The sequence below is a fragment of the Tetrao urogallus genome (assembly GCF_951394365.1).
Source record: "Tetrao urogallus genome assembly, chromosome: 1".
Lineage (NCBI taxonomy): Eukaryota > Metazoa > Chordata > Aves > Galliformes > Phasianidae > Tetrao > Tetrao urogallus.
Genome location: NC_136813.1, coordinates 39391666 through 39419240, shown reverse-complemented (window position 1 = coordinate 39419240; position 27575 = coordinate 39391666). Strand labels below are relative to the sequence as shown.

Below are 27575 nucleotides of genomic sequence, written 5' to 3'. Positions count from 1 at the left end.
ACTCGCCGGAGAGAGCCCGGGTCCTCCACACCTCCTCCTTCTCCCGGTCGCCCTCGCCGCGGTGCTAGCGCGGGGCCGCAGGCAGGAGCTGCCCTCCCCCTCCCCTCGCCCCGGCCCCGCCGCCCGGAGCGGACTTCTCTCCTCCTCCTCCTCCTCCTCCTCCTCCGGCCCCGCTCGCGGGACACTTTGTGCGTTCGGCGCTCACTCCGTCCCTGCTCTGCTCTCCCGCTGCCGCAGCACCTGAGCGGGGCTGTCCCCCTTTCTCTTCCCCCTCCTCCTCCCTTCTCCTCTCCTTTTTTTTTTTTTTTTTTTTAATAGATATATATTTTTTTAATTTTCCCCCTTCTCCTGCGCGCGTGTGTGGGAACTTTCCCCCTCCCTGCCCCCCCCCGCTGTATATGTGACCATGGCCGTTCCGGCTGCGCTGATCCCTCCGGCCCCGCTGGTCCCCCCTCAGCCTCCGGTCTCAACTTCTGCCGCCTGCACCACCACCACCACCACCTCCTCGGCGGCCGCCACCTCCTCTCCGGCTCCGGCCATCGCTCCCCCGCCGCCCGCCTCGGGGACAAACCTATTCCGCCCGGAGCCCATCGCAGCGCCGGCGGCGGCGGCGGCCACAGTCACCTCCACCGCCACCACCACCACCACCGGAGGCAGCGGCGGAGGCGGCGGCAGCGGCGGCGGCGGCGGCAGCCCCAGCCTGGGCAGCGGCACCGGCGGCGGCACCTCCGGCACCTCCACGCCCAACGCCGGCGCGGCCGGCAGCCTGCCCGGCAAGCCCGTGTACTCGACCCCGTCCCCGGTGGAGAACACCCCCCAGAATAACGAGTGCAAGATGGTGGATCTGAGGGGGGCCAAAGTGGCCTCCTTCACCGTGGAGGGCTGCGAGCTCATCTGCCTGCCCCAGGCGTTCGACCTCTTCCTGAAGCACTTGGTGGGGGGCTTGCACACGGTCTACACCAAGCTGAAGCGCCTGGAGATCACGCCCGTGGTCTGCAACGTGGAGCAGGTCCGCATCCTACGGGGGCTGGGGGCCATCCAGCCCGGCGTCAACCGCTGCAAACTCATCTCCCGGAAGGATTTCGAGACCCTCTACAACGACTGCACCAACGCCAGGTACCGCCGCGAGCCGCGCGCGCGGCCCCCCGCCCCCGTCCCACCCCCGCGCGGTGCGGCACCGCTCCCCGCTGCCGGCCCGGGGGTGGGGGGGGCGGCTCTGCCCCCTGCCCTACGCGCCGCGCTGCTGTCCCCTGCTCCGTGCCCCCCCCCTCACCCCCCCCACTCCTCCCCCCGAGGCCGAGGTTCGGCCCCAAGTGCCGCTGGGGTGCAGCTTTAACCCTTGTGGTAAAGCGGCCGGATGGGGGAGCGGGGGGGGGGGGGGGGGGGAAGAAGGGGGGTGCGTACCCGTGGGGTGAGGCGCTGCCCAGAGGCCGCTGGGCCGCCGAGCGCTGTCACACACTTTTGTGCGGCCGCCACATGGCGGGCGGGGAGGAGCGGGCTCCGCTCGGGGCAGGGGGCGCGGGGCCGAGCAGGTGCGAGGGGGTTGGCGGGGCTGCGGCGCGGGGCCGACGCGGAAGGGGGGGGGGGAAGGGGGACGACGGGAACGCGCGCAGGGGGGCGCGCACGGAAGCGCGCTCCCGGCCCCCCTTACCCTGGGGTCGGGCGGAGGGGAGGGGGCGGGGGGGAAGCCCCAAAGTTGGCAGTGAGCGGGGAGAAACAGAAGGAGCTGGCGAAAGAGGAAATTCCTGCCGCGGCTGCAGCCCGCTCGGGGAGAAAGCATGAGGCTGTTACCTCCGTGTCCGTAGGTTACGGGCAGGGGGCCCGTAAGGGTCGCACCGCCGCCATGCCCCCGCTGCCCCGCGCTGGGGAGGGGGCTCGCTGCCTCTCTCAGCGCAGAGCACGGCGATTCCTCGTCACATCTCGGGGTGCAGCAGGAGCCGGCACTTGGGGAATTAACCCCGTGCGGTTTCGTGTTAGCTTCCCCGCACGGACCGGGCCGGGGATGGCACCGAGAGATGGGTGAGCGGATGGATGGAGCTCCTCAGTGCTCAGGGCAGCGCGGCCCGGCGAAATCCCAGTACTGACAGAACCCCAACTTCGGGAGCTGCGTTGTTGCAGCGCACATGGATAGGTGTTTCTGTTGTCAGAGCTCTGCAAGAGTTCAACATTTGTTCCTTAAACTGGTGGAAGTTTCACTTTGTCACGCTCGCATTGTGCTGTACACAACTTCGACACGTGGGAATACAAAAGGGAGAAAGTTTTCTTTGGGGGCAGGGCGGATGCAGGTCCCCCTGGGTGCATGGCGTGAGGCTGGCAGCAGGGCACGGCTGTGGCACCAGCGTTGTGCCGGCCGCCTTCCAGCAACGCAGGTCTGTGCTGTGCTGCCAGCCAGCGCAGTGGGAATTACAGGCGTGGGTTCAGGAGTGGATGGGATCTGACCCTTAAAAAGCGTAATTGTAGTAGGCATATTTATACATCCATTAAGCAAATAACTTAATGGGAAGGATTTGCGATGGGTATGCAAAATGCGTTATTACGGTATAGAAAGATAAAGCAAAGTGGGTCAGTGAGTTTGGGTCAGAACGGATGATACCATCGGAACATCAAACTGTATTTACTTTCTGGGTTTCTCCTCCAATACGTTTCATTGTGGCTCTTCGTTCCTTACAAACTAATTATTTGCAATTATTTCTGGCTGTACAGTGCTTACGTAGGGCATTGTGATCCACTCGGTGCAGTGATTGCAGTGACCTTCCAGGCTTTGCTCTGCTGGGCGATGTCTGTCTGCGTCTGGGCAGACACTGCTGCGGAGATGGAGCGGTAAGAGCCAGCTCCAAACCAGCGGCTCAATTGCTACAGTCGTCAGATGGAGAAATTGTGATCCAGCATCTTATCACTGTTGTATTTCTCTCATAATCAGCTGATGCACTCAAATACACTAATCCCCTATTTTGGAAAGCTTCATCAAGGTTAATAGGTTGTTTAATCAAAAAAGGCATCCAAATAAAGCTATTGCTTTGCGTTTTTTTAAATGGATGGAGCCGTTAGTTGCCAGTTGTGCAAATAATTTGCAATAACTTATTTCAGGATAGAAAAGTTTTAGATGCATTTCACCAAAATGATACATTTTAACTGTGATATTGCTATTTAAAAAAAAAAAAAATCAATAAACCAAAAATCAATGAAGCACCAAGGGATTTTCTATTGAATGCTTTATGTGGAGTTCTGTAAAGTGAATTGGTTTCTGTGTTTATTTGTGATACTACTAATAATAACGTGATACTAAAGGACCTTTTTCTAAATTAGGCTCTGTATCAGCTCACTGGAAAAACAGCCTTCCGCTATGGAGGATGACTTTTCTTTTCTGGTCCGACTGACCTTTGCTTTTATTTTCCCCATAAAAAGCATCAGTTGCCAAACAGAAATCCAGGAAATAGCAAACTGTGCGTTTAGCCTACATTGTGATTAAACGGTTTGACATTAATGGGATGCTGGAAAGCCATATGCCAAACAAATAGGAGAAGTGTAAAGGCAAAACACGAAAAATATTTAAAGCTATTGGATGCCCAGTCACATCAGGTTTCCTGAATGTGTCTGTGGAGCAGAGCAGCGCTCTGTGCTCTGGATGTCACCTGTGTGGGATTAATGACCTGGAAGCTATTGATCCCAGACTGTTCTGGTCTCTTGTGTCTCCAGCGCTTGCTGTGGAATTTTGACATGCTGGTCCCTTTCTGGAATTTCCCATAGACTTAGATTGGCTTTGGATTGTGCCCACGGCAGGCTGAGAGCGTGCCTTCCTCTGACCTCCCTCCCGTGGCCAGGACGTGTTAATCTCTGCTGACATTTCAGGATGATTTGAATGAGTTCATTGACATTCATACTTAAAGCAGAGAGTTATTTGCGCTGTTTGGGAGTTGTTTACAAATTTTGGAAAACAACCCCATTGATTTGGAGTGCAGAGGGGAAAGATTCCTGACATGAAACAGTTCTCCCAAAAGCTTGTCTTGCAGTCTCCTTTCTGTAGCTTCTGCTGCTCTCAGCGATGTGGACTTGGCATGTGGCATGTGTGTGTTTGCTGAGTGCTCGCATCATTTTCCTCCTATTGGTATTAATTAAGGGAGCATCTCACCCATATAGGTTAGTGCAGATCACAGGTAGTTTAAATGAACCTGTCAGCAGTGCAGCTGCAAATAATTCCAAATATACAGAATGTGGGTATGTAGTGATGACCTGCCTTCTTGCCGCCGATTACTAAAATATAACGTAATCGGCAGAAATACGGTGGGTTTTATGAGCAAAGGAGACTTCTAGAAGGCCAGGGGATAAATCGTAGCACCTATAAAGAAGTGAAAGGTGTGGAGAAAGCTTATGCACGTTTAGAACAACCAGCAGGGCTCCAGCCCCGTGCGAGAACAGAACTTCAAGGCCCATCTGACCGCATTTATTTATTGTTAAATACTATAGAGGAGAATCTGCGATCTTTGGAGCACAATGGCTACAACACAGCAGCCGTTTTATCCCCTTAATCTGATGCTGTGGCAGTGGCAGCAGCCCAGCATCCGACACCTGGGGGAGGAGGGAGAGCTGTGCCACACTGCGCTGCCTGATGGGCGCTGCGAGGGCACTGCTGGGCACGGGGACATCTCCTCCTGGGTCTTCGTTTTCTGAAAGTATTCATTCAATTTTATTAACTCCTCCTTTATAGCTGTGAGTACTGTTCAGGATTTTTTTTTTTTTTTTAAGGTTGTAATTAGTACAAAAACGTACATCCTGTTGTCGATTCTGCATCAGCTTTACTGAAGAGAGCAGACTGTATGATAGCACAGCGACACGTACACTCGGAATGCAAAGTTCTTTATCTCCACAAACTCAGACACCAAGTTCCCACGTAGGCCTGCACTCCCTTGTCGGGACTGCCCGCAAAGGAGCGGGTCCTCTCCCTCCGGCCTCACGGCTGTTTTCCCCGCAGCTCTCAGCGCTGGGGTCATACCCGTGCCGCTCCGGGCCGGTGCTCACCTCCCATTGCGGTGCCGTGCGGTGCCGGCGGGGCGCGCTCCCGCGGAAGCTGCCCCCTGTTGGCCGCTGCGCGCTCCCGGCGCTTCCCTCAGCAGTTCCCCGGCTTCGAGCGATCTCATCTGCTCCCAGTGCCTAGCTAAGACTTCCCAGTCGGAGTGTATTCCGAGCGTTGGTTGGGGTTGATGATTACTGTTTGACTGCCTCTTAGGGGTTCTTCTCCTTTCCTGTTCCCGGATCGTTCCAGAGGGCTGGTTTTGCCCATCTCTGTGTTTCATCATCTGAGGTGAATCCCATGTGAAACACAGAATTCTCATACTCTATGTTAAATGTGAATATCCTTCTCGAGAACTACGATCTGTTAAATACCTGCTGCCGTCTGTGCCACTGCATCCCCCCCAGCTGTCCCACATCGGGACAGAGGAGTGGTGTGGTTGGGCTGCGTGCAGAGGTGCATCTCTGGTGCAGGAGGGCTCAGCAGGAATCAGGAACTGCCGAGCTGCATCAGCACTGTGTGATCAGCACAGGGTCCGGAACTACGGCAGCCTCTGCCTGCTTTTAAGCAACAGAACTACATTGAGATCTTCTTTGTTCCTTTATAAGTTAAATGTGTTTTCTTTTAAAACTATCGTTTTAAGGATCTGCTCTGCATTAGGAGCTAATTCCATCCATTGTTTCCAAATAGTTATTAACCTTTTGCAAATTATGTACTGCAGAGTAATTTTTTCAGTAATCTTTACGTGTGTGTTCTGTAGCAGCACTGTAATGTGGATAGACATCATAGGAATTGACAGCAAATTTTTCGTTGCCGAAGTATGCGTTTAATTGATGGAGCTGAAGATTCGTCTGCAAAAGCTATTATGATGCACAGAATTAATTCATATACATATAATTTCTCCAGTATGCATCAAGGAAGATTTTTTTTTGTCCATTATCATTTAAATTATTTACAAAAATCCTGAAGCGTAAGCCAAAATATTTATTTTTACAATCAAAATGTATGTGTGACTCAAAGTGACAAAAGGCAGTGTGCTTCCTGAAGTTACTTTGTCCGTAGGTTACTCCCAGCGTTGTGCTTATGTATCTGATACGAGGCTCAGTTTGGAGCGTAACCACTGCTGATGCTCCATTTCTTAAGGAGTGCGGAGTATTGAAGTGCAATCTGTTTGTATATGGGTCTTTATCATTAACTGTGAATTACGCGATTCTGTGTTTTCAGACATTAGATCATTAGATATCTTAGTCTTACTATTTTAATGGAAGAAAAATAATAGATAATGGTAAGTTTCCATAGCATAAGCTGTCAGGGAACTGCATGAGAGGAAGAATCAGTTCTGAGCATGCAGTTAAGTCCCTATTTCAGATTCTTCACTCTGAACCACTGATAGCAGTGAGCTGCATCAGGGAAGGATAACCTGTAAATGCTGTGCACTTGCATTGCCCTGTGAAGCTGAGTTGGTCTCTTTTAGAGATGGGATATTGGGTGACGAGGGCCCTGAATGGCACTTCAGGATGCACTGACCTGAACTTCTGTGTGAGCTTTGATCGAGGAATGGCTCGTAGGCTGCATTTCAGCTCACGTTGCTTGTAAATGATGTTTTGTGATAATTACATCTACAGTCAGCAAGTGTATGAATGTATACAATGCAATCCTGTAAACCGTGTGTATCAAATAGCTCGTTAGCAACAAAACAGAAACTTTGTAAAACAGTTCAAGACTGTTTTTAATATTCCTAATTTTCATGGTTTTGATTTAATAAAGCAGGCTAAAGCTTTTACTGTGTGACCATGAGGATTCTCATGTGGGTATGTAGCTTTCTGTTTGTTTTTCCATCTTAGGGTACCCTGTTCACTGCAAAACTAATTTACAGTAGATGTTTTCTCTGCATCCTGTGCATTTTACATCTTCCTTGTGAAGAAGAAAGTGATATATGTATGAAAAATAAGTGCTTTTTTTGGTTGCAAATATTGAATGGTTTTTATGTTCATTGAAAGACTAAAATTAGCTGTAGTTCAGAAACAGGTGCACCTGGTGGAATTCAGCCATATGGTTTATTTATAGAATAACTATATAAATTCTGCGGGTGAATAAAATTCTGCTGCTTATAACACGCTCTCATCCTAATGGAAAAAGAACATCCAGTGAGCATGGCGGTGTGAACTGGAAGCTGAATTCTGCCAGATACATTCCTTTTTATGTTAAATATGCTTGGATTCAGGCTGGGCTTTCAGTCTGATTTTCTTTTTTACTTACTATAATTTTACACAATGCTAGAAATACGGAGAAGAAAATATCTTAACTACCTTGCTGACAACTTAAGTTAACAGAGTTATACTGGAGCTGAATGGGGCTGGAGAGAAAAGGCAAGAAAGGAGTAAGGAGGACTGCAGCAAAGATTTTTGGATAATTGACAGCCACATATTTGTTGTGTTACAATGTCAGGATTGAAGTTCGTAACTCTGAATAACGTTCCTGTTAGAACTCTTGTTAATGATACAGCACTGAAAACATGTTTTCCACATTTGGCCAAAAAGCTGTTGTTCAGAACATGTCTCAGAATATGCTTGTGTATACAAATTGTTGTGTGACGGTAATGATTTTAAAAATCTTTTACTTTTGGGAAATGCTTGGCTTTTTCATCTTACATAAAAGAATTGTAAGGGATCAAAAATAAATTAGCAGTCAAAAGTAAACTTTAAAGGGAGCAGGCAGTATATATTTGATTAGTATTTAATTGCATCTTTAGTAACCGTGATTTCATGTTGTTCTCATACTTGGTAATGAGTTCATTTTAAATACGAAGCTAGATCAGGATTTTACTTACGGTTCGTAGAAAGAGCTTTCAGGTTATTCGTACTGTGTTTTTAAGAGATGTATAAAGAATGCACTGAATTTCTATTTGTGATAAATCTGCTCAGGATTTATTAAAGTTCTAGTGTTGTTAAAAATACATTATTACAAAAACCACTTTTTTGAGTTACACTTTTTCAAATGCAGTCAAAATATAAACTTAATATTTCAATTAGTTTTCTACTGTAGTTTAATAGATACCAGTCTTATCTATCTTTATGAAGTATGTAATTTGTTTCCAGTCTCCTGGGCTGCCGTAAAAATCTTTATTTATTGGAGAAGGTCACCGGTAGGACTTAGCTATTTACATTAAAAATGCTGTGGTTTTAAACCGTGCCTTCTTTTAAGAATGTGGATAGTCCTGTTGATTTCAAAGGCCTAAATGCATCTTTTAAACCGAGAGTATGCTAATATATTTAGAAGCTCTCATTTGAAAGAACCAAGTGAAATATTTGATAGAAAGCTCTATTATTACATGCTGTCTAGTGTCAGTTAGAAAGTAGTAAAAATACTTAAGTTGTAGTGTCCTGTAAATAACACTTGTTGCATAAAATAGTAAAGTGGAGAGTCATGTTGCATTTTTAACATTAAGAAATAAGGGTGATGTCCCTGGTAGGAATGAATATCAGAATTTGCTATAAACCATGACTTTGTAATACCTGCTAGCAGTTCTTGTATTTGTTTTTTGTAGAACAGAAGAAAAAACCTTTTTCTTATTAAGGGAATGAGCACTTAGAGATGTGCTGTCACTGTCACTTTTCATGTTTGAGTTCATGTAGTCTGATAGTTTAGTGAGAAGAAAATGAAACCATTTTCCAATTGTATTCAGTTTCCTTAACAAAAGGGAAGGAGGAAGAAAGGAAAATACCTCAGGTGGACTTAAGCGTATAACAGACTGATACAAACGAAAAGTCGTGTCTATGTTCCCTCTTTTTTTTCCTTCTCTTAGCTTGTTCCAACACTTCCTACACATGATATGTAGAACTTCATTATATCTCCATGTCTGTATTTACCACTCAAAACTAATGTCATGGTAGTGCTTCTCATTTCCATGTATAATGTTCTAATTCAAATCTGGACCATTTTTTTTCTTCTTTTTTTCCTTTTTTTTCCTTTTTTTTTTTTTTTTTTTTTTTTTTTTTTTTTTTTTAAGCTGGTATTCATAGCTTTTAAAAGACCAGATTAAAAAATAAGCATACTATACTATAGTATGTCTTACACTATTGTGTATTGTAGATAGTTTGTGATTCCACTGATTCTACTCTCTCTCTTCAAAATATGTGCATACTGACATATACTAAAAACAAAGATTGTAGTAGAAAATGGACTTCCCTTTGCAATAAATAATAAGTTTAAAGTACAGCTATATATTGTACAAGAAAAGCATATTTTTGAAAAGCAACAAGGGAAATGTGTTAGAAATATGATTTAGCAGCATCATGTCACAGTTCCAGGAGCACATATGCAAATTATTATTTAAGGAAGGAGTCATAACATTTCCTGTGCGGGTCATCAGTTTAGTAGAGATGTTTGGGTATAGCTGCAGCTGTTGGGTTGGCTTGATGCCATCTAAAGGTACAACAGGTGTGATGGGACTGACAAGCAACAAACTTCCCATAGATTTTCCTTTCAGAGCTTCTCTAGCATCCCCACTGGAAAGTGGAGGAAAGGGTGGAATTCATCTGTAGAAGTGCAGCTCCATAGCATGTAGATCTCAGATGTACACATGCAGAGAGAGCAATTTGCTTAAAGGTAGTCAATGTATTGACTGTTGCCCTTCCTCTGTTCTCTGCATGTGCTTTTAGAGTACTCCACCTATGTTGAAGCTATGGTGGAGGTCAGTCTGCCTGCGGGCTGAGGTGGGGCAGTCTTTTTTGTCTGCTGACCTTGGGCATGTGCGTGGACTCACAGGCGTGCATTAAAGACATTTGCATGACCAGTGTATACTTCTACAAAGGCTGTGTAAGACTTGATGGAGCCAGAAGGACACGTCTCAAATGGAGTGATTTGTGTAGCTCAGTTGCATAGTCAAAATCAACCCATTATCACTCTGGCTTCATTGCAGGGAGGTTCAGGCTCCAGTACGCATCACGCATAATGTTAAACACAGTAATCTCAGGTTGTTACTTCAGGAGTAGAGCTTCTCTGACATTCAGCTCTACTGCTGAGGCTTTACTGTTGCTGGTCTACCAAATATACATTTTGTCTTTTGCAGTGACCCCTTAGGTGATTTTTGTCTCGTGGCATCTTATTTTACATATTTTATTACTGAAATTAGTATAATACAGTGATATCATGAGTGGTAATAAAATAATAGTTATGAAATGCCTTGTGAAACATCATTGTATTCACAAATATTCCAAAGTATGACTACATATGTAAAACATTTTGACACTGAAGGAGAAAGATGTTGTCAGTTAAAACTGCTGGCATTGTTATGTGATAAGGTCGTCTGTTCTTCTACTTGGTGTGCCAGTTGCTGAAAGACAGATATTTATTTTTAGAGATGAAAAAAGCATTTTCATCAGCTTAAATGAAGAGATCCAACTGGTTGTAAACACTGTTTTGTGAAATCTTGTTTCACCTATGGAAGTGTTTTCTTTATGGAAGGTGTGCTGTAATTGGGATGGGTATATCTTTCCAGCCCACCTAATCATTTCCTTTCACAATTCCAGAACGCATGCAGATTTGAACTTGTAGCCAGGAAAAAGTGCTGCCATGCTTCAAATTGCCAAAGGACCTCAAGGGACAGAAACTTGACCTGGTTTTATGAAACCATAGAATTACATTTATACAAGCTACCCCTTGGGAAAGGAATGAACTGATCCCAATTCGTTTCTAAATACTAGGGCCTTACGGGTCACATTTGAATTCTCCCCTACACCTGTTTTTCTACTAAATATTTCTAAGGACATTTTTAGAAACTTACTTTACATTAGGTATGGGTCATGTGCCTAATATTTAACAGTTCAGTGTTCTAATTTGTTAAAATGTCTAATGGTTTCTCAGTATAAGTAAACTGCAAAAAGTTTAAACTATGGACTTTGTTCAATGTGGGTTAATCCTCCTGTGGCTTAAGTAACTTAGGCTTCGTTTCCCTGCGTGTGAGTTGCAAATCCCAGAATGGTCAGTGGGTATAGTTAGTACATATTGTATGGGCTACTGGTAAGGGATTATCTCTACAGCTGGATGGGTGAGCTGCTCACTTAGGACATGGGACAAGCGGGCCAAGGTTTAAAACAGCTTACCAGTGAAACAAGTAACATTCCCTGTGCAGGTCATCTGTTTAGTAGAGGTGATCAGGAGGAAGTCATCTGCCTCCAAAATGGCGCTTGGCCTCTGTCGGATTAAGCTTTTTGAACGTGGAAGATCTGTGTTCAGGCCTTTTTGAATTGATTGAGGTAATGGGTGGGTGTTACCACAACCTTTCTCTTCTACCACTTTGGTGTGATCCAGAAGTCTAAATATCTGAGGTGAGCAAGTGCTTACCTCGCTCTGTGAACTGATGTGGTGCTTAAGATGTCTTCGTGTATGCCAGTGTATGCCACCAGTTTCCAGTACACAGATTGAGCTGAAACAGGGAGCCCCTGAGGACAGGGAAGGGATCCTGAGTACTTCTGAATATCTATGATTGAACTATATGCTTATACATTGAAATTAGAATTAGCTTGCACTTTGATTTATTTAACAAACTAAGTGAGTACTCTGTTCAGCTGAAGTTTGCCTCAGCAATTATTATCCCACAGAGGCTCTACAAACCTTCCAGGCTCCACTTCCACCTTATCATGAAAACTATTTCCTTATTCTCAGGCAATCTTTCCCATCCTTGAAAGACACTTTGAGAGTTGAAATTGGCATTAAGTGCCTGCATAAGTCTACCTATTTCTAGTGAATGAGTGACAGATTTTGGTACTATCCATCTAGGATAGATTTCCTTTTTCTTTATACACCATCTTAACATTTTAGATCGACTGAACAGTTCATGTGATGATTCCTAACTCTATGCATTCTAGTACCGAATGTAGATATGGCAGAATGGGCTTTTGTTTGGAATTACTGCTCACACTTACATGTAGTCGTGAGTTTCTAGTCACTTTTGGCCTTAGCCAGCAAGGATCAGAGGGGGAGAAATGGGAAGAGGAATGTACCATCATATGTAAGATGATATTTATTCACTACATTTGTTTGCTTTTCCCAGCGGGGAATTTCCTCTCACAGTTTATGTTAAACAATTCGCTACTTTGGTGGTGTGGATATCCAGGCTGTTCCATGTGGCATTCTATGGCTGCTATTTGTGGCCTTTGCTTCACTTGACTGGCAGAGTGGAAGGCAGGTCTTCTAAAGAGTGGTTGCTTATCACTATTACGTATGTATTATGAATGTGTACATAATGTCTTTTTCTAATTTGCCTCCAAGAAGTGCTCATATTGATCCCCAAGTTCTTTAAAAGTCTTTAAGTCAGCCTTTTGCTTTCAGTAATTCAGTTTTTGTTGATGTCATCAACAGGTTTGACTATCAGCAGCTTAGTGCTGATACCCTGAGTGGATCGGAGTAGGATTTTTTTTTTCCAAGACACATAAATGGTTATGTTTCCAAATTATTTTTAATAGAAGCTAAGAGTCTAGTTACATTTTCTTGAGTACTTATTTACTGGCTATTCCTTTGTAGTTCTGTTATTCATAGACTGAGTGGAAGATATATTAATTGTACTGGATCTAGAGCAAATACAGATCAGAGTAGGTTAAGGCTTCTGACTTAGAGATAAAGTGTCTTAGCTGCCATGCTTTCTGATTTTCGTGGTAAATAAGGAAAATCTTTAAGATGAGCTCTCTCTTTACTGTATTTGATGTGTTTGTCTTGAATTTTCTATGCATCAAAACTACGGAGGAAAAATTCCTTTGTTATTTGTTTAATCATAAAAGAACTCAATATGAAGGAACAAACTAATATATTTGGATTTCAAAATCCAGACTTTCCTTTTTCTCCCCTTCTCCTCACACAAGTCTGTTGATTTTGAAGAAATGAAAGATACAAATGTACAGTTCCTAACAGAAGCCCCATTTTGTTAGTCATCATGAAGACTTCAAATATGGATTCTTTGTCTGGGAGTTGCTAACCCTAACAGCAACAGTAGGAACAAGAGCCTTGAGGCTGTGGTATTGGGAATATCGTGAAGAGTAGCATAGTGAAAAGACAAAACTAAAAAGCTGTGTGACAGCATATTAAAGTATATTTGACCACACAGCATTGTAAGTTTAAATATGTGTGATCAAATTTTCAGTCTTTGGATCAGAACCGTTTTCTTTCTCTTTGCTGAGTAAGGTTGTGTTTAGAATAATGTCTGGAAAAGCAAGTAAGAAGAAATACACTTTAGTTTGGAGTTTGATGTGGGACTGAGATTCTTGTGGCAGAGATGCTAGTTGTGAATTAGGTATTTGTGTTTTTATTATATAACTGAAAGAACTTATTACCTCCATCTCCTTTAATCAACTAATTTACAGGATAGATAAAAGAAGGGAAGATAAAGATAAGTCGATAAAGGAAGTTACTACTATCTACTATTATTAGCACACATGACTGAGTTTTGCAGAGGACTAACGTGGAAGTACAGGCTTTGATGATGCCTCTGTGAAGAAATAGTTTGTGAGACACGTTTGTTAGGTAAATTTAATCATATCTGGAAATTGTTACCTCTGTGTTGTGTGTTTCAGAGTTTACTTCAGAGGCATATAGCTGTGATTCCCAGGCTTGTTTATAGTTTTACCCATCAGATGTGCAGCAGTAAATATTGGGCTGCGCATAAAAGTCTTAATCCTGCAATCAGGAAGGAAACTTTGGCTTGTGTGAGGAGTCCTGTTGACTGTAACATCTCAGTCAGACAGTTTAGAGATATGAAGTTATACATGTCCTTAAATATTGTCAGTATCGGCACCCTCCATCTCAAACAGATTTTTCGTATGCAGGAGTTTCATAGATACCAGCAACCAAGTGTGGGAATGATCAAAGAGCATTGTTTGTAATCAGAATGTGGGTTAGGAGTTTATAAAACAACTTGTGGATGCTTGGATGTATGTGAAATTTACTGACGTGAGTAATCCCACTGATAGAAGTGAGAGCATTCAGGTGACTAAAACAAGTCAAACATGGGAATGCTTAGAAGATAGTGACCTTAGAATTGAGCAGTCATCGTTCAAAGTATTCAAAGCGTAGTTATTAAAACTTAAACCCAGGAGTTTCTGTTTCAATGCTGAAACAGCTAGGAAAACATTTGGGCTGTGCACCTGCAAAATTGTAATACATTTTAATGACGCTGAATAACTTTCCCAATTCCGTGCACTCTTTTTTTTGGAGGGGAGTGGGGGAAGGGGGAGAAAGGAGGGTGAGAGAGGGACGATGACAGTGAGGCTGTTTGTTTTTCACGAAAGTTGTTTGTGATTTCAGGTACTCATGGGAAATCTCTTGATCAGATTCACATCTGTTCCTGTCAAAGTGGGTGCTAAGATACCGGTCACCCAGCAACCATGTCCAAGAGGGAATTGGGCCGATAATAACTTCAAAAAGGAATGACAGATGCTAGATTAGGATGAAAGACAAAACGCATGAAAAATGAGCTTGTTAGAATAAAAAAATTGTTCAAGCACCTTCATGCAAATTAAATGAATATTGAACATTTGCATGCAGTAATTTCTACTTTTTCTGTTGATTGAGAAGAAATAAAAGTGGTACATATAAAATCGTAAATGTATTTTTTAATTTTTTTTGTACCAATTAACATACAAAGCAGTATCTTTCTTCTAAAAATGAGATTAGCCACCTGGGTGCTTGGCTGTATCACACATATGTCACAACATTTTTGTAATGAGCGTGCTTCTGTTGAAGGAACACCTTTTCTAATTTTTCATAGCAAAACAAACAAGCAACCTTTTACTCATTTTAAAACACTTTAGGTTAACGTAGTTCTGTTTCTTTCTACTCTGGTTTACAGAGCTGAATTATTTCCTGCTGTCCTTGAATTCAGTCAGTATAATGCGCATTAATAAAAGATCACATAAGATGAGTTCAGACCAAATGCTAAGGTTTCCTATTGACTGGTCAAACAATATGATTTTAAAGCGCAATGTCAGGGTAACACAAAAGAAATAGTCTCTTTGCCATGCCTATGTATGAAGGTATTTAAATAATCCAACAGTTTTATTATCAAAACATTCACATAACAATCAGAATTTGGAAAATAATCATATAATATTCCGATTGAGAAAGAATTTTGTGTCTTGGTTTAGCAGTGTCTAATGTGGTCACGTACAGAAATTGATTTTCTTCAGAAATTAATTAATTTTTCATATCGCCCTAAGCTGCAGTTAAAAAGAGTGCATACTTGTCTGTTTTTTCCAGAAATATTGCCTAATCATATTAATACCATTGCCCCAAGGATGAAAAGATAATTGTACAAATGCATTTGGAAATATGTATCACTGAGTATTTATGATTAAATTATGCAAATGACCCAGCTCTCATCCTTTCCAGACCCAGATTGTCTAATTAGGATTGATATGCTGAATAGATGTTCCAGAATTTGAATACAAGCATGTCCAAAGAGCAGAAAATTGGAAATGACAAGGCTGAAATGCTAAGAAAAGTGTCTTTCCCTTTTATACTTTACTAATGTGGTGTTAGCAGTTGCAGTTTTTCCTTTGGCTATATTGTGTGACTCATGTGTCCTACAAGAAATAAGTCGGGAAAGAAAAATCAACTTTCATAATTAGCATTACTTTATTCAGGACCTATTTTTCTTAAAATTCTACTAGTCATCTCTCTCCCCTTTAATGCTTTGTAGTCTCGACATTACAATAATAAGTAATTCCTCGTATTATTTCTTCATTTGGACCACATGTAGCACTGCTGGTACTACACGTTTAACATGTAAACTTTTCATGCGTTGAGATGAGATTTATGCACCTCATGTATTTAGGGTTAGGTGGTTTGTTGTTTATTTTTTGTTGTTGCTGTTCTTATTTATTTGAATTCACAGTCCCTTCACATAATAACTTTTTTCCTTTTTCCCTTTTCTTAGAAGAGAACTGATGTCTCTTTAAGCTTGTTATGGGCATTCTGAGAATAATATCTATCTGAAAGCGAACAGAGTTTAAATCCTTCTTCTGCAGAGAGCTGTTTGTTCGTTTATTGCTCTTACGAAGCTGGGAGAAGAGTCTGGTGAGTAGGAAGGAGTGCTGAACTGTCAGTACTTCAGCCATTGTTAGCAGCGGGAGTCACTCCGTCTGAACTCTGCTGGCTCCTGCTTCCCATCTGCAGGATGATGGATTGCTATGTTTAATACATTTCAGCTTTTGTCTGTCATAGTGTAGATAGACAGCGCTATCAATGATTTCAACACTGATTAGAGCGCTGGTTGTACCCACTGCTATTGGCCAGGCACCTCCCGGGAATGTCTGATGTGGTAACTTGTTGGCACCCATGCCATGCAAATGAGTAGCTCAGCTAACTATAGACTGGTTTCAAACTACTGCAAAAGACTGCTGGGATTTATTAAACCTGCAGAGCCCCTCTGGAACACAGTTTGGACAAGCCTGAGAATTCTTGGTACCCAATGTAACTCCTCTTTAGAGCGGTCCTGAGCTCAGATAAGGGCCCCATGCTTTTAATAGCCCAGCACAGCCTCTGCTTACAGCGCTGCGTTCCAGGGGGTGTGATGTCAGCAATGCTCGGCCCATCTGCACTTAAGTGTTTTGCTACTGGTGATATGGTAGGAGTGCAAGGGTTGCACTGAAGCAATAAGATATGACATGACATGTGTCGTACAAGGATTCGCTCAGCCGTGGGTGCTTTGTGATTCACAAGTCCACGGGCTGAATGATTTCAACCACCAGAGAAGTCGCTGTATACCAGCACAACATATGCCCTGGAGTATCTTCTAATAATCATAAAATGGTGCAATGGACATAGAAGTTGAAAAAAAAAAAACAAAAAAACAACCCAACAAAATTAATGTTACAGGCATCTTTTTAGAGAATTGGATAATGCATATATTATTTTCTCTGTTAGCGTATTACTTTTGTACATAGAATAAAATACTATTATGAATCTACTGTTTCAAACTTCATATTGTATTGGAAAGAAAGAAATAATTCTGCTTGCTAGAGCGTATAACGCTAGCTTTGAAAGATGCCTGACCCAGTTTTCTTGATTTGGACCGCTGCCCACCGTGACAGGCCATGCTGAGGATAACTTTCACTTCATTCCGAACTGCGGGAGGAAGGCAAGTGAAATCGGGAAATATTAATCGTCCTTGATTTAGTTCTGTTAGTTGAGATTTTAATTTACAGAACTGGAACAATAGGAATAGGTAACTAAGACAGCCCACCACTAATTAAAGTGGAAAAAAAGCCAACCATAAATGTGTTTCCTTTCTTCCTACTTGCTTTATTTTCTATGTATATATTCTGTGGTTATGTTCATTTCTGTGATTCTGAGATTTGACTGCGGCATTATTTGCTTTTTAAAAATTTCATCACCTTTGGTTCAGCTTCCGTGGCTTTGCTTTTAGGCAATGATTTGTAATTTCTCAGTTGTGCTTGCAGGAAATCTGAGCTCCATGGCACAGTCATGGATGCCATTTTTATTCCTTTTTAAGACGATCCAGGCAGTAGCAATGCTCACAGGGAGGAGTGTTCATGCTAATTAAAAGCTTGAGTTTACCTTTCAAAAAATGTTGGCAATTTGCCTGGGAGAAAATTCTGTCTTCAGTCACCATTTTTAATCTACTTGTCTGGTTGGAGTTATCTTCACTTTAAGAGTTTAAAAGTTGCCTGGATTTTTAAGTAAGTTCTTTGACATTGTTCCTAAGTGCTTGCTTGCCATATATGATGATCAGAGGATCTAAGGGCTTTGCAGAGAGGAATATCAGTAATAAGGAGGGCATAATCTTGACATTTACAGCTGCCAGCTTTTCTCAATTTATGCTCTGTTCATTAGCAATGGCTGTACGGTGGTGGAACAAGGAAACTTGAGGAGTACTTTACAAATTAATCAGAAAAGTAAAAAGTAAAGTTTATTAATGTGTTAGAACCTCCCTGATTTTTTCTCTGTGTTTGGCTAGAGATGCTGAAAGGGGCTGTTCCTCTGGTGACATCAGCAGAAATCAATAGCTGGAGCATTCCTACGCGCATAGTAAGGAATCAACAGCCATTTGAAAATTAATGAAAAGCAAGTATGAAATAAATCCATACATTAGTAGGTGATGTTTCAATAAATGCTTCATGTAAATATGATAGTTAAAGGAATCAGATAAACTGTTCCATTATCAGATTCATTGTATCTGCTGTTTATTGTCTTTCTGTAGAAGTAAGGCAGTGATACTACAGTGTTTTTGATAGCAGATCTGGTTTAGATAATTCGGTCCCTCTTCTGTTTCCTCCAGGCATATAATTTCTTTCCTGTGTAGCTGTGCCTCTACAGCTTTGTGTGACCATTTTCTGTACCAGATCAAATCTAGGTTAAAAATGCTCCCCACTTTTATTAACCCTTATCTTTTGCGGAAAACAGATTGCTATGTGCTTCCATCAACAGCTGTCCTGTTTGACCAAAATGGGCAAAAGCAACAACAATGAATGGTGGTCGCAACGAGGGAGCTGTGTCTTCATTTTTACGGATGGTGGTCTGGGGTGCCGTGAAATTGTCTGTGTCCTCCCTTGTAGCATCATGATCTGAGCCCTGGAAGGGAACTGCTGAATACTCAACAGTTTTAACACTGTATTTAACAGGAGAAAACAGGAGTGGCATCAGTGCTAGTGGCGGGAGATGTAGAATCTTTGAAAGAAAAACACATGAATGCTGTGAAAACCAAATTCCTTTCTCTTGGCTATCTACATTACTAAGTCTTGTCCTGCTGTGTGCTGCAGAACAAATGTGGTTGGTCTCTGAGGTACAGTGTGATTTTGGCCTATGGATGCTCACCCTAGCAATGTTCTGATTGTAAAGATAAGACTTGTGCGTGCACCATCTTTTATGTCCTGAATATCTCTGCTTGTACGCAGAGAGTTGTTACAGTACATCTCCAGGTCTGCGGGAAGCACTGCAAAGTGAATGAATCCTGAGATTTAGGCAAAGCCAGTGTAGTCTGTACTGACTGATAGCAGTGCCCAGTGTTAATGCCAATGAAATGTCCTAACTGTAACAAAAGCTAGGTTATGACAACCTCAGTGTCTCACCAGCTGCCTTGATTACACTGTTGTGTGCTTCTTTAGGAATATTCCTATTCTATTATTGTTTACAATGTGTTAATTTGGAACAAAAAGGTCTGATTTTTCTGTTTTAACACTGGTTGGTTTCTTCTGCAGTTTTTCGTAGTCATTCTGGAAAAAAAAAATTCTGAAGCTACCGGGTCTTCGTCCACACTGAACCAGTGGGAAACATCAAATTTCCCTGGGTAGGCATGGTTTTAGAAAAACTTTTCTCTGCTCAGAATGGTCTGACTTCACTGTAAAGTAGGCTCCACTGTGTTAATCCTCTTGGAATGCAGCAATTATCACCTACCATATAGGTGTTAAGTGCTGAATTTCAAAGGGATTATCACTTTCCTCCTTTAGTGGCTAAACAAGAAGAGAAAAGTTGTTAGTACTTCTGAAGAGGACGGAAGAAAAAGAAAAGAAATTTGTCGTATTTTCTTTTTGTGGTCTCTTTCAGTCTGGCAAAAGAAGAGCAAACTGGGTTTTGCTACAGCTAGTTTGAGTTGCTCTTCAAGAATTATAAAGACGTTTATTTCCCATTCCCTTGAAGAAAATATCTTTTCTAAAAGAGCCATTCAGGATGAAAACTGGAAGTTACATAGGTGCACAAAATCATATAGGAAAACCAAAGTTTTCTATGTCCTTTGAGTATATTTTCATCAGCGATCTGGAGACTTTTGTCAACTATGTCATAGTAGTTCAGCTCCTCATCAGTTTGTCCGAAAATGTTATTGATGCTTTTGTTACAGAGCATTAAAAATTATCCTGACTATTTTTTTGTGCATACTTTCTTTCCTTCTCCATTGTCATTAACTGATGTAGTATTATTTTGTTCTTCCACCAGGAATATCTACAGTGCATATTAGTTTCATGTGGATGGTGCATGAAGTGGGACCAGTGTCCTTGAATTTTTTTATTTTATTTTTTTTTATAATCCATTCATAAGAATCTGATTTATGGCTAGTTCCATAAGTGCTTGCTCCTGTAAATCTTCAGTGAAATGTTGTCTGTGAACATAATGGGCAATGAATATAGGCAGTTGTGAGGGTGTTGTTTTGTTCTGTTTTTTAAGAATTAGAGCTCCTTAATTTAGTCTTCTACAGTGTCATCAAGGACTTGGGGCTATACAAAAGCCGAAGCTGGCAGCTGGCATGCCGCTGTCCTTATCTCCTTTGTCATGTACTCTGATTCACCCCCTCAGTGTTGGAATTTATGCAGTTTTTTATCTGTTTCGCTCTCTCCTTCTTCCCTTGGCAGTCAGATATCCTTACTGCCATTATGGGAGATGCAGCATAGGTGACCTTTAGAAGTGTGTTCAGTTTTTCTTTCTGATATGCATGTTTTCCAGTTATGAGTGTGAAAAAAGGAGACTCCGGTTGCCACTCAGTACCTCTGAGGTATATTCTTCAACAGAAGCCGAAGGAGTAGGTACCCAGCTCATCAGTTGTGTCTCTGAGCCCTTCCCTGTTCAAACTACTCGTCTTATAAACATGTAGAAGTTGAAAGCCAGGTTTCCAAAGTTTGCTTTTGGGTTTACTGATGTGAAATAAATGGGGGGAACATTTAGGGAGAAGGTATTTGCATCTGGAGAAGAATTTAAGATGTTGAAAGAGATAAAAGTTGTTAGTGCTGGAGTTTTGTGGGCAGGAGAAGGCTGCCTTCTGGAGAAGTCTTTTTTGTGAGGCTGCAAAGTAAACAAAAGGGGCGATTAGAGGAGAAGGTAGCAGTCGGAATTGGATTGATGATGCTCAACGGGAGGTTTCTTGGTGGGGGAGGAATGTAGAATGTCAGATCTTAAGGCTGGCTCCTAGCCCCTTAGTTTTACGTGTACAGTCACCTTATTGGGATGAAGGATGATAACGTATGTCAGAAATGTTTGGTCTAGAGCAGGCCTCTGTAGAGCTTCTGTAGAGCTAAGACTTTCGAAAGTTTCAGTGATGGAAAATGAGTTGAAAGACATCACAGTTTCTTCATGTTCAAATGGTCATGAATTGCAGAATTAAGTTGTATTGCAGTGTTTACCTTGCGTTTTCAAGGGATAGTCCCAGAATGTTTCAATAAACGTTGAAAATTTTCTTCTATTAAATCAAATACATTTTATACATAAAGATACTGGATACTGTATTAATATATGCTGGTGCTGGTAGGATTAGTTTCTATAATAAAAATTTGTAAGATAAATGCAGTACATTTTATGAAGAGGAGACATGAAAAATTGCTTTTTAGTACTAAAACTAACAGTATTTCCTTGGGAATAGCCATCTCCTGCTTAACTGTAAAACCATTGGGTGGAAGAACATACTCTGCTAAACTTAGGAAGTTGTAAAAATGAGTATTCTTAATTTTTAATGAATTTCTGAAATATTAATTAATTTAGTTCATTTTTGATGGTAGTAATGTTTTGTAGACTTTATAGGGTATTTTGAACTATAAAGGTTTAACTGCTTAACTTTTTCTATCAAGGTGATGATATTATGGACCACCAAATGTCTGCTGCAGAGAGGGGAGGTACTTGGTATTGTTGGAAGTGATATTCATTCAAGTCTAATGTGCATGCAAAGAACTCAGTATTTATGTAGATAGGAATTCAACAGTGGGCTCAGTGCCAAGAGTCATCGTAAGACACATGCTTGTTTCAGGAAATCAGGAGCACGCTGCCATTGTAGGGTATCTGATTATTTGGCATGTGAATTCTGGCATTTTCCATAATTTGTTTTCATCATATTTTGCATAAATTTTATACAGAATTCCATGCTGTATAAAAAAATTTACATCTTCTAGATGAAAAAAAAAAAGGGTCGTTTTAAATCAATGCATTTCTGCCATTTTTTTGCTGCCTCCTTAGTGTAACGATCCCAATTCCAAAGAACTACAGCTCTGTCTTTGTCAGCAGGATTTATGATAATGTCTTGCCGTTTTTCTAAGTTATGTAACACACACTGTTCCTCCTTTGTTAGATGGTGAAATTTAGTAGGTTGTTTTAATTGTTTGATTGATTTTTTTTTCCTGGCATTTGTCTACAATGAAATCCAGTGTCTGAAATTTACTTGGAGGAGCAAGCAAGAGGAATGTCTTTTGTTAGAATTTCTGAAGATGTCAAGAGGCTTAGAAATATTTCTGTTCAGTCTTTTGTTTTGTAAAGTTCTGAATTGGGTATGCAGTGCTGTGTGAAAAGTGTTGAGCATTGCTCTATCTTTTAAAATAATCAGCACATTTCTTAACAGAAGCAAATGCTTATCTTTCATGTAGCGCTGAGTATTCAGCAGTTTTTAGTGGTTCATTTTTTATTGTTGTTGAAATAATAGTAATGTAGTAGACACTGCTGTTTTGGACGCCTAGAATAAAGATCGCTTTGATCACTGTTAAGTTGGAGGCAGTAGCAAGATGTCCATAGAATTGAACCTGAATTTCACCTCACTGACTGGAGCTGATAGTTTCAATACAAAGATACTGATAATCATTTGCTAGAAGCACTGAGCTGACTTGTTGCACACTGATAATCTTGAGTGTAAAAGGATGAATTATCAAATCTCTACTTTCCAACGTTTTTAACTGAAGTGTTCAAAATTTATTTTTCACTCTTCTGGGTAGATGGGAAAGACTCAACCAAAAAATGGCTGAACCATTCAGGTTCCATTTTGCGAGGGATTTGAAAAATACACAAAGTTTAGATGTTCTTAGGATATGTTTTAGATTTTTTTTTCTAATAGTTATGAGTATTTTCTTAGGGGAAACCTAGTTCTTTTACAAGGGCATTTTCTGGGAGAGTATTTCTGGAGAGTGGGCCTTTAATTCTGTAACTGCTGTGTGTATGCTTGCCTGAGATTTCACTTATATGACTGAGCAGTTCACGTTTCATTTTTCTACCTTTTCTGATAGATCAGTATTAAACTAACAATTAAATGCTCTTCAGAAGCTTTTTTGTTAATGTTAATTTCAACATGACATGTACTTAGAGTGATCAGGGTCCCCAACAAGATAATTATGGACTGAAATTAATAAATATATTAATAAAAAGTTCAAATGTGGACTTTTTGAATGTAGACATAATCAGTATTTTTAATGTTTTACCCCTATCCGCGTGTATTTTTTTCTTGAATGCAGAATTGTCTTTACTGATACAGCATTTGCTGTGATTGTAAGCATGATTTCAGCTGAGTGCTATGAGATCTGGCCTTTGACTTTTGAGTTGGATTGTTTAAGAATGTTGAATGTTGAACTGCTATGCAGTATATACCATTATCAAAGCTATTTAGATCTTTTAGCTTGTTTTTCAACTAAACTACAACTAGGAAACCCTTTAAATCCTCTTTCTATACATCCATACAGAATATGCAGGGAAAGACATTTAAGTCACTGAAGTGATTGTCATTACCTTTCATCGCTGGTGTTTTTATTATAGTTATTATTTTATCAGTATTCTGAGATGGTGATTCATGCTTTGAAACAGTGACTTGTTAATACACTAGGTGACTAATGACTAAATAGAGAAGAATAGATTTTACTTCCTTCTGTTTCTCCTCAAGATGTACTGTTTTCTGTCCAGTTTTCTCAATCTATTACACTTTGAAATAATTCTCAGAATTGTGAGATCATATTTATGCAGAAATGGAGCTAAATTATTGTGATTCTGCACTTGTTTTTGGCACAAGTAATGAGTTCAGACATGTGGAAAACTTGAAACAGATAAATGGGGGGGGCGTTAATGGCAGAATTAGAAATTACTTATAAGGAGTATTTAGATTAAGTGTTCTGAGTAGCATGCTTCTGTGACAGTAGATGCTTAAAATACCAATATGGGCAATTTTTTAATTTCTAAGCTTCATGTATGTGTTTGAATACTGAAGGATTTTTTGACTGTTCTGCATAGAACTAACGTATTCAAAGTCCTATGAGTGTAAATTTTTTCTGTTCTCCTTATTTGAGACGGCAAACGGAGTGTCCGAACCAAATGCTGTAAGAATCACTGTTATTTCAGCTTTTGGTTTACAGTAATAGTTTTGACTGTGTTTGTAGCCAACTACTGAAAGTAAATGTTACAAAAAAGGTAATTATTAAACCTGTGCTGCAGTTTAGTAAATACGCAGTTTCACGATTTTACTTGGAAATCCACGTAGTATTTTGATTATTCAATGGAGTCATTTTTTCATCACTACAGTTCTCTTCCCAAAGACCTGTTAATTGAACAATCCATAATCAAATGCTTCTCTTTATTTTGAGCATAATTATGTTGTATTTTAGTTACTATTTTAGAAAATTATTGTATTTGCCAATCATTTTCATGAATAGATTCATGTATAAATGATCATGTGTTCAAGGCTGCTACTAGTTTCAGAGTTTTATTAGAATTATGCCTGTAGTAGCTATTTTATAAAATTTCTTAAAAAGCAAAATCAAAGATTCTATGTTTCTCTTCTTTATAAAACTTTAAAATGCTTTTGTCTTATCAAGTGCCATTCTCTGCAATCCTTTAAGCCATTTGAAATTGAGCATGCGGTTTAGATCAGCGAAGATGAATTTCCTTAGATCAGTCAGTGTTCCTGTGAATCTTAACATACTGTGCCCTCTGCTTTTTGCAGTTCTTTCGCCATTTTTTCTCAGATTTATCAGAACAGAAATAATTGCTTCCATCCATTCGTAAAGATGTTCGAGTTCAAATATTGAAGCACTTCAAAAGGGAATTTATGTATGCACATGCGTAATCATTTACATCAAACTATTTCCCTTAAAAGTTTAGAAAGTAGCTCCAAATATTTTTCTAGATATGACTTCAGATAATTGTAAACATAAAATAAAATAGGATTTTTTTGCAAGCTAAAAATCATTTCCAGTACTAAGATTCTGAAGTATGAAGGACTTTTAATTGGTAATTTCTTGGGCATCACTATACTTCACTGTGCAATTTTTGACTTTAATATCTCCCTTTTTTTTGTGCCTTTTTTTCCCCCACACTATAACAGCAAGCTAAAATCACTGTAATTCTTCTTTTGTAGAAGATGACTTATTTAGGGTGAGTTTGTACATAGCTGCATGTTATGCTTTCTCATAGAGTATAGTGTGTTGGAAAGTCAACTTAGTGTCATACTGAGTTTTGAAGGTAGACCAGAAGCATAGACTGCTTTGTGCTATTTTTTCTGTTGTATCACTTCCCAGATATTTCCACAAACTGTTCCTATGCTTCAGATTTCATTAGGTCAGTTTTCTAATTTTGTTTTTGCGAATGCATCTAATCTTAACAACAGATCAGTATGACTCTTTTTCACTGACTTTAGAAAGTTAGCTCAGTTCACTTGTTAAGGGAATTTTGTAATTCCCTTCTTTTGTTTCTTTGGAGATCGTGTAACTCTTAAGAATCTGGTGACATTACTTTGAAACTGCAAACAGGGTACTGGATGTTTTGCATTCATGACAAGTAAATATTTTCTCAAATTCAAAGTAATAGGGATTCTTCAACATCCCACTCAAAGTTCATCTAGTTTCTACCTTACGTTTTCTTTATTGTTTTTTCTTCCACATTTGCTTTCTACATGTTTATTAACTGCTTACATTATTGAAATTTTGTTTCCTGTGTAGGTACTTTCAGATCTTTACTCCTGCTCTTTGATAAGTTAAATAGCTTCAGCTCATTAAATCTTTCACTGCTTATTTTTTTTTCCCCAATCCTTTTTTCTTTCAGATGCTCATCATGAGTAACGTTTATTTTGTCCTTGTTTGTACTTGCATAACCTAATTGTTTTTGGTAAGCTGTGCTGTTCTTTAGGGGGACTTTGCAGATGCAACAGACAAAATTTTGGCACAGCAAATTGAACTTAGCAACCTGATCTAATGGGAGGTCTCCCTGCCCATGAACGGGGCTTAGAACTCGATGGTTTTAAGAATTCCTTTCAACCCACTCCGTTCTATGAGTTTATGATTTTAATAATCCTGTTGCTGCTCAAACACAGATGGAAGTTTTGCAGAATGAACAGAGTAGTGTTAATTTTGCTGGGTTAGCAGAAGAGTGGTGAAAACTGAACTCTGAAGTGCACAAACGTTTGTCCTAATACTCCTGAAAACCAGGCCTGCTAGTAAGGAGAGAATATTTTTCAAGTTATTTCTAAGAGAAAAACTATGGTTTTAAAGTCTGTATTTGCTCAGGCTTTGATTTGAGATATTGATGTTAAGTGCAGGCAGTATCAGACTTTCCTTATCTGATCCTTTAATTATAGTACGTATAAGGAGCAACATCTCGTGACTTTTCAGGATCAGACAGCACCGAGGGACTTGTGCTTAAAAGAAAAAAACCCTCTTAATTTTTAGTCGGCTAGCAAATAGGTCTATTAAGTGTTAAACAGTGTGAGATAAAATGTATGATTAAGAACTATTGACTACAGCTGGAGTGATCCATCAACTAATTGAGTTTGTTGAATTGAGCTCAAAGAATAGTCCAATAATAGAACATTTTCTGAAATTAATGGAGAAAAGGTAAGGGAACATCTGACCAATGCATTACATTCCCAAATGACAAAACAAATTTGGCCTATAAACAAATTCCAGGAAAGGGCAGGCATAGACTAAACAAAATGTTTATGTGATTCAGATATGTTTATGATGACACAGTTATCTTAAAATATATTATTACTGTATTTGTTAATATTTTCAACTTTAATAGTGGATTAAAGAATTAAAATTTATCATTAACTTTCTGTTGTGTTTATATGGATTTTTAACAGTATTATTTTTTTACATGCTGGCATTTATTAAGAACAGTGAAGAATCTTAGGATATTTCTAATATGTAGTAACTACCAGGGAAACAATTACAACAGTAAAACATTGAGATTTGTATCTCTGAGTTTAGGTCCATTAGTGTTGTCGTTAGGGAAGAGCTGTTTATTCATCTGTATGTGGAGTCTGCCCTGGCTAATGGCTACTATCAAGGTAAGAATTTTCTGTTGAGAGCGTGGGGTTTGTGTATATTGTGTCAGTTATTGAGTGAGCAAGAAATTATCTGTCAGTCCTTGCTATGTGAAATATAAAGCTGGGTTCATTTAATCTGGAATAACTAAACTCAGTTTGCTTAGAATTTGCTTATCACTACCTTGAGTTGTGCTACTACGTTGCTTTTGGTTAGGTGATGAACAGGAGCAAACCTGTTAAGAAATTAATATTCTCAGCCCAGGTAGCTGCTTAAGCTCTCGTGGTACAAGTCTTATCCCTGATAAAGCACAATTGTTACTGATTCACTTACTGAGCATCCTAACAGAGTTAATATGTAGTTATTAGTGGCAGTTATGCACTTTGGAAGAATGCTGTATCGAGAATCTCAGAGTGGTTCACAGAAGAGCTGTAGTTCCAGGTTCAGTCTTGAAATGGACACAGTTATTTGAATAAAAGAAATGGAAACAGGTTAGTGGGAAAGAGGATGCAGCTTATGCTTTATGTTTTTGTATAAGTGAAAGCTTCGTGCTGAAGGCAAGATTCTTGACA

At 40.4% G+C, this 27575-nt stretch overlaps 1 protein-coding gene across 4 annotated transcripts in view; it reads left to right on the top strand.

The window, feature by feature from the left end:
* Positions 1-406: 406 nt before the first annotated feature.
* Positions 407-27575, top strand: part of DACH1 (dachshund family transcription factor 1) — a gene marked incomplete at both ends in the record, with an annotated part of 356233 nt that continues 329064 nt past the window's right edge. For all 4 annotated transcript variants that reach the window (XM_079534831.1, XM_079534830.1, XM_079534829.1 and 1 more), the window contains one exon: positions 407-1116. In XM_079534831.1, the coding sequence (XP_079390957.1) occupies positions 407-1116 (710 nt within the window). The remainder of the gene's footprint in view (positions 1117-27575) is intronic.